Source organism: Erigeron canadensis, chromosome 1 (genome assembly GCF_010389155.1).
Source record: "Erigeron canadensis isolate Cc75 chromosome 1, C_canadensis_v1, whole genome shotgun sequence".
Taxonomy (NCBI): domain Eukaryota; kingdom Viridiplantae; phylum Streptophyta; class Magnoliopsida; order Asterales; family Asteraceae; genus Erigeron; species Erigeron canadensis.
The window spans coordinates 54,519,746-54,528,275 of NC_057761.1; the positions used below are offsets into that span (position 1 = coordinate 54,519,746).

The 8,530-nt window shown below is 31.5% G+C and overlaps 1 protein-coding gene across 1 annotated transcript; it reads right to left on the reverse strand.

The window, feature by feature from the left end:
• Nucleotides 1-300: 300 nt before the first annotated feature.
• On the reverse strand, nt 301-1,272 carry LOC122595315 (L-type lectin-domain containing receptor kinase VIII.2-like). Its single transcript, XM_043767661.1, has one exon. It carries the CDS (start codon nt 1,270-1,272, stop codon nt 301-303), a length of 972 nt encoding a protein of 323 aa, XP_043623596.1.
• Nucleotides 1,273-8,530: the final 7,258 nt, after the last annotated feature.

The following is an 8,530-nucleotide window of genomic DNA, read 5'->3' on the forward strand; positions in this document are numbered from 1 at the left end:
TATGTAGATTGTGTAAGAGTTTTTTCAAAACAACTTTCTATTTCAATGATAAAAAGCTTTTAAATACTCAAAAACAAACATAATACAGTATAATTTTTAAGATAGATGTATATATTACAGTACATCTAATTTTTGTACTATAGTAATGTATTAATTGATATGATTTTGAGTTTTGAAAAGTCTTTTATCATTGGAGTGTAAAATTTTTTTTTATAAGAAGCTCTTACACATTCTTATACATTTTTTTTTTAAGTAACAAAAGGTTTTTTAAACTTACCATTGTGATTTGCTATCTAAAGTCTAAACAGCCACATTGTTCACATTTGAACAACAATTACAGATATTGAAATACTTATTTTCACCTCCTCCATATTGATATTTGAGGTAGATGCTTATGCCTCCGCCGGTCAACACTATTATCCCAACCAACAACCCAATCAGTCCTTTCATTAGTTTATTTAACTTAGGGTATTTTATGGTAGCAATCGGTGGTGATGGTGATAATGTTGTGTTTAAATCGACACTTTTTCTATTCGGGTCATCAAAAAAGGAAGTAAAACTCCAAAAGTCAACCCAGTGGACCTCTGTACTCCCCTGTGTTGACCCAGAAAACCCAACATACATGGATTCATTCACGTATTGATATAAATCTATGGTGACCAATAAAACAGGTGATACGGGTTTGGTTTTGGCGTATGAAACGAATACTTTCAAATGGTGATTTGACCCGGAATATTCGACCCACGAGTGGATTAACTCTCCGCTTTTTAAACTAACGTTAACCGAATCCAAATCGGCCGCGTGCAAGGAAACCATTGAGTTGATACTAAGACCAACATGGTTTCCGTTAACATCGTTAAATTCGATATCTTTTACCGTGTCAAACTCGACGGCGACAGAGCCAGCCGGGATTCCGAGAAACCCACCGGCGGCTCCGATGGATCTATCGTCCGGCGAGATGACAAAAGCAAAACCACCACCAATAGAGTTGAGGTTTAAATCAAGAACAGAAAACGAAAAGTGAGTGGCGAAACTGGTTGGAATTTGGTTCCCGGGTCGCCGGAATGTGATGGGCTTATTGTATAAAACCCTTCCGGCGCCGGAGTTTGGGACGGGGAGATCAGAAGTGAGTCGAAAAGTGCTGTTAAGGATGTGGGCATCTCCTAAGAACTTGAAGGTCGTGTTTAGTGTTTGGATATCAAATGTAGTTGCGAAGGTGACGGCGGAAAAACAGAGTAAAAACAGAGAATATATGTATACAAGGGCATACATTTTTGTGTTTGTGTTTGTGTGTGATTGAGTTATACGCAAAAAGCAAAAAACAAGGTTGTTTTATAGGGGGTAATATTGTTGGCAACCGGTTGGACTACCGGAATGCACAGTGTCCCCCAATTGGGGTGGGGCCGTGGGTGATTTAGTTTAGAGGGTTCAAAAGTTCAATCTCCCTCACTAGCCGGCCTCGTCTTGATTTTGTTGATACCACTAGAATTATTCAATTAACTATTGGTTTTTATATGTTTTTAACCAATTAACTAAATACATAATCAGCATAGATTACAGCTCACCAACTAACTACGACTCAACAGAGAAGAAAAGTTATACCTTATCTTTTTGTTTGTTTCGTAGCATAAAGCACGATTGTTGCTTAATGGTAAAAGTTGAAAATAATCGAGAGTCGAAAATGGATAGTATGAGCAAAACTCCAAAAGGTGTTGGAATATTTGAAAATATAGAATACCAAAAAGTAGAGCAAATTGATATGGAACACCAAAAGGTTTTGGAAAGGAAAATGATAAGGAGGAGTTTTTATAAAAAGTAAGCAGTAAATCAAAGAAATTTGAAAAATGGAATGGAAGCTTTCGTTTAATATAAAGAAAGTTGACCACAGATATATGGAACACCCACATGTAACACCACCCAACCGCCATCTCATATTTTTTTAGTACTAGATTAAACTTGTTGTCGATGCACGGAATTAAATAAATATTCCCTATTTGTTCTCAGATACATGTGTGTAAAGAACATAAAGTTGATAGAAAAGGTTAAGTAATGCAATTAATTAATTCAAAAAAGTTATTGTGTATACGAACTTTAGGTTTGTTTTATTATATTCAGAAAATTTGAAAAGATAGTTATAGTAAACATAGAACCGATTTCTTACTTATCAACACCGGTTACCTTTCCACCATCAGCATCTCAACCCATTTATTTCTCTCCGTGTCTAACAAACCAACCCCCTTCTCTTTCTTTTTCTTTTTCTTTTTATTGCTAATTAATTAGTGGATATGTGTTTTGATGTATATTGACCAAAGAAAAATGATCGAGACGATGGTGGGTCTATAACTGAATGATGATGACGATGAATTGATGATGTTATTTGTCTAGGGATGAGGTGGTTGGAAATGACGGTGGTGATGAGAAGTAACGGCGGCGGGGGAGCGATAACAAAGACAATCAATTAGCACCGCCACCTACTATTGGGATAAACTAGGAACCAACTACTCTCGATCATCATATATCAAAATCCAACTACCACCGCTATTGCTATTTCTCGATCATCAAATCCAAACAACTAATTTCGAGATGTTGTTAGATAAACCGGTATGATACCAAATCAATCTAAGAACCTTTTAGTTGGTTTAGATAAACATACCAACTCAAACACCAATACTTTTAACAATTGTTGGTTTAATTTATCTTATTAACTTCCTTTGATTTGACAAAAATGAGGGAAATACCAACTGAGAGTCCAAGTTCGTTTTTCTTCTTTTTTTATTTTACTTTTTTCTCTGTTTTTCATTCTTTTTATTCTTTCTATTTTTTAATGAACTATTTTTACCCTGCCTAATTGGTACTCCCTTTTTATAACTTTGAAACATGTTGACAAATCATAATAATCATGCTAGAACGAATAATCTAGACTTATCCAAAATCATGACGAAATCAATCTACCCCCGATTAACGGAAATATACCAACCCGACACAACCAAGACAACCCCAAATCATCCAACTAATATAGGTAACTAATGACCAACCAAGGATTTCGACTATCGGTATGGTGAAGATAGGTTACATATTTAAGTGGATTTAAAACAAACGAAAAGGCGAGGCTCAACAAGTTTTCTAATGAATGCACATGGGTTAAACAAAGGATATTCACTTAACCAATGTGGTTAGCTACTAAAACACATGCACAAAACACATGGTTAAACAATAATGACATAAAAAACGGGTGAATAAACAAAAAAAAAGGGTTTAATCCTAAATTTACCTCTTTATCAACTAGCAAACTACGAGACGATCAACTAAGACAAGTTCTAGAATCAACGCAATCACCGGCACACTCATATCAAAGAAAGAAATAAACGGAAATGGAAAATCAACCTCAAACTTGCACGTCATAGTTCAGAGCTCTAAAAGAGACCCTTACTTCCAGATAAATTCAAAATCCTAAGATAGGGACAAATTTACAAGGCTAATAATTCCAAAACCGTACACCTATCATACTAAAATGAAGCAAGATCTCACATATTTGGTGTTTTGGGATATAGTGTGCTAGTCATATAATCAATCCAGAAGGAATTTGCCTAATTAATCATTCAAAACACATTCCACAAATTAAAATTTTTGACCAAAGGAAATATAGTTCAATTACTTACTAAATATGATTAAATCTATATGACAAAGTAATTCAACTATAAGGACAAACAAGTAAAAGTTTCAAATTTACCCAAAATAACCCGGCTTTTTCCTATTTACCTCTCCCCCCATACTTGAGTTTGTACATTGCCCTCAATGTACAATAAACTAATTAAAACTAGGAAAATAGGAAAAAGAAAACAAAATAGTAAAAGAACTGAGAAACTTCCCGGGTTTAATGTGTGCTCCAAATGCTCGGTTGATTTCAAATATAAGCAATAAACTTTATCTCAACCGCATTTATCTTTAAAGCTTAAACACACTCAACAACATGTTAAACATACCAACATAAAAAGAAAAACTAAAAAACTTAAAAGAAAACTAAAAATAATACTAAAATTCTAAAATATGAAAAAGAAAGAAAGTAAGCTACAAATCAAAAAACCTTTTGTATTTTTTAACTTTTTCATTTTTTTGGATTTTTTAACTTTAAAAAAAAGACATTTAAGCTAGAAAAAAAAAGAAAATAAAATTACCTAACCTCGGGTTGCCTCCCGAAAGCGCTAATTTTTGTTCGAGTCATTAGCTTGACTCCAATGTTATTTACAAGAAATTATGGTTTGTTCCCCCACACTTAAATTTAAGTGGGGATGATAGTAGTAATGCGTACCTTCAAAAAATAAATTACCTATTCGAAGATGGAAAGGAAAATCATTATGATCAGTTGAAGGCACATCATATTGAAACACACTTACAAGTTTCTTTTCATAAGGAATGGAGTCTAATGGATCAACTTCTTTTAATTCAACTTTCACCAATGACAATGAAAGTAAATCAGCCTCTAGAGCCTCTTGTATTATTATCTTACTCAAAATATCTCCTGGCTCCATAAATTCCTCTAAAAACTCCTCCATGGTCAAGTCACCAAGGTCAGAATGTGAATAAACATCACCCGGCTCCCCTAATTCATGTAAGAATTCTTCCAAATCTATTTTTATCTATAAAAGTAAAAACTAGAAATCCCGTGAAAAGCAAGTGTGTAACACAAAACAACTAAAATCAAAATAAAAATAAAACTATTAAACTAATTAAAAATAAAAATAAAACTAAACTACGCTAAACTAATAAAGCAAACTACAAAAATCTCAAGCTAAACTCTTAAAATCAGTCCCCGGCAACGGCGCCAAAAACTTGATGTGTAAAATCTAGTCTTAAATTTATAAACAAGAAATACCCTAGAACTGACTACTACACACTCTCGGGTAGTGGACCCGTTCGTATGCAATATAGTTTAAAGGTAAGTCCAGGATCGAACACAGGGACTGATTAAGAGTAAGCGAGTTTAAAGGAGTTTAAAAAAAAGAGTTTTGGATTTTAAGGACTCCCGTCACCTTGGTTTTGAAAGCGGTTAGTTAATTTGAAAAAGTTAGTAATTCCGTAGAATTAATTGAAAAGAGAAATTTTAATATCAATATTAATTAAAAGATCATCTACTTCGACTACATGACACGACTTATTTAGGTTGCATGCACTTAAGTTAAAACCAATTCAATATATTGATTTAATAACGAGGTTAGACAAAAAACTCACTAGTTGGCCACCTAGCTTATTGCCCTATCCGAACCCATTAACCAATTGTTCAATCCCTAAGTTCCGGTGACCACCTTCCCTATCAAGACCTACTAAATTGACTAATTTTATTTGTTATTGCAAACAATTTCGTCTACCGATTTTACCAAACCGTTAACACTTTAAATTCTATTATCTATTGCCATTTATTATCTTGTTACCACAAGTCAACACCTATTAATTGTACCCAATTAACTAGAACAATGTATTCCTAAACTTAAATACCTCTAAATCGTTCATACATTATCAACAAATCAATAGATAAGAGCACAAGAACTCAAAACATTAAGATCTCGACAAAACGTTTAACTATCAACTTGAATTCATAAAATATGCAACCATAATTAATTGTATCACCTCATCTTGGTAGATGATGAAAAATTTAGATACTCATGTCAAGACAATTAAAACTAACAATTATAAAATAAATAAAATCTATAATAATAATAATTGTGTAGTAATATAGTCTTGCTACTAAATAATAAAGACAATAAGTAAAAAGAAGAGAAGTCGAACGAGAAACTTATTGGCTGTTGAGATGATGAAGTCGAACAAAACAAAGCCTAAAGGATTTTGCGGCTGCTCCACTTTCTCGTCCAATTCCCTAAACTAACTTGCTTCCGACCCCTAACTCTCGCATTAATTGCAATGATATATATATATATATATATATATATATATATATATATATATATTGATATGTTGTCGGTGTTTGATGAAAACCGACTTCACAAGTCTTCAACTTTCCATATTTCCTTTCTCATCTTTCTTTCCAAAATCCAAACCAACCGACCTCTTTTTTTTTTTAATGTTGGGCCGAACCTACCTTTTAGATCTTCTTTCTTTTTTTTTTGTTAAATCTCACGGCCCACATTGGGCTTTTTGTTTCTCCTGCCATTTCACATAATACTAAAAGCAAATATTATGGTATATCTATTTTGCCATTTAGTTCATATAAATTGCTTCCAGCCAAGATCCACATGACAAGATTGAGTCTAGCTTATATTTTCTTGTTACCCATTTTAGTCCATAATGTTTAGCAGCCCACGTGAGTTTTAGTAACAAAAGCCAATCCTTGATTTCTTGGTCCAAGTATGCGATTTTTATCATTTCAGCTCCAATCTTGAGTTTCTCCATTAATTGTCTTAATTCAACCCATTTTTGACATATTTTATCGTATAGACCTATAATAAGATAAAAGCACATATTAAGCATAAAGGTCTATAAAAGTATACATAAACTAACTATAAAAGAAATGATATCGTGTAAAATAAATATATATAAAATAGACGATATCAATAATAAATTAAACTACCACATATACTACGTAACTTTTATATATGGTATTAATTAATATATTAATATATGTTGATTCTAAATAAGGTACATGATGTCATCTGTTTGATCTAAGGTCACAATTCAATATTTTTTTTTCATTTAATGGTTTAGGCTTTTGTAAAAAATATTTTCATGCCCTCTTTTATAATTATTGGTAGATGTCAATGAACAGAGCCACATGGGCTAGATTTTTAAACTTGAACCCCACAAGTCACAACTTTACAAAAACTTATGGGTCTATAAATTTTAAAAATTGGGCCAGTTAAACTTATAAATACTCATGGCCCATTGAAAAACTAATCTTATCATAATCTTAACTGCCTAATAAAGCATTTAGCTTTCTTATTTTCTTAACAAAAAAAAAAAAAAAATTTGATATACCCAAACTATCCATCTCTTTTATTTACTAATTTAATATATCCACCTAAAAAACCTATAATATCCTTAATGAAATAATTTACAACATACATTCCTCAACCAAGAACTACAATATCTCCTTTTATATCAATTATTTTTATATTAATAATTACACCACTATTAACACCGGCACCACCATGTGTTGACACGTTTTAGTATACTTTTTAGGTACTCAGACTAATAAGGAATAAATAGATTTATGTTAAGATTGAACTTTGGAGATTAGAGCTTCTTTAGCATTTTGTCAGACTTTAAGGCTACATGCCTTGGATTTTCCTTTATGAGTGTATTTGTAATAAGCCATTATAGCATTGTTATGACTTGGGACTCATGTTTTAGGAATATATCTATTATATTTTATTTCATTTTAGCAGTATGTATGTAATTCAATGTCGTGCTGTATTTTTCATTACACCTCACGTTTCCGCCAACGGTGAGGTGTTACAGAACGCCGGGCATCGCCGTCACTACCGCCACCACCGCGTCGCGCGGGCATAAAACTAGTGTATATATAATTGTCGTACGTGGATTTGCTTCTCACATAGTCTTTACTTGATCAAATTTGTAGCGGCAGCCCATCTCTTTTGCAGTTTACTTGATCAAAGTTGTACGGCTTAAATGGTTTACTTTCTTTTGGGCTATTTGGGCCGTTGAAGCAAAATGAAATAATCGATAGCTTGAGGCTTGATGCGTACATGTTAATTTGCATTTGTTTAATAGTTTTTTGTTTTTCCTTTTTACTCTTCGAGTCACCATTTCATCAAACAAACTAGATGTGATTAATATAAATCTTTAAAAGTCTTTCTTATAATTTTTACTATAGTTCAAATTTAAAATATTTTATAATTATATTACTAGATTTTAGGCCCGTGTCAAATAAACGGGCTTACAATTTTATCAATATTACATGTTAGTTTATTATGATTTAACATGTAGTTTATAATTTTATAATTATTTTTTAAAATATGTTCATCGAAGTTGTCTTACTGTGACATATATAACGATATTTGAATATTACAAAATCATAATATCTCTATCAAAGTTGTAAATTGTGAAATACTTAGTGATATTTGAATATTAAAAAATCATAATATGAAATAAAAAAGAAATAAAATGTTGAATTTTTTAAATTAATTAAATGATAAAAAGCTAAAACATAATTCTCAGAGTTGATAATTACAAATTGCAATAATTAAAATTAAGTATTTAGTGAAAGTTAATAACTACAAATTGTAACAATTATAAATTAAGTATTTAGTGAGAGTAAAAAGTGTAAATTGTTGATTGAAAACAAAAAAATGTAATTTAGTGAGATTATTTTAATTCTACAAAAGTTAATATAAATATAATATACTAATATATTTAAAAAATGATTATTAGTATTTTTGATTTATTGTTAAATTAATAATGACATCATTAATTTTCAATTTGATAAAATCAAGAAATATGATTGGTTAATAAGCTATTATGTTAGTTGTCTTTTAGTATATATAAAGATAAAGATAAA

What these genes read in the sequence shown, in the direction of transcription:
- LOC122595315 (XM_043767661.1), bottom strand. Translation starts at nt 1,272, where the DNA reads ATGTATGCCCTTGTATACATATATTCTCTGTTTTTACTCTGTTTTTCC.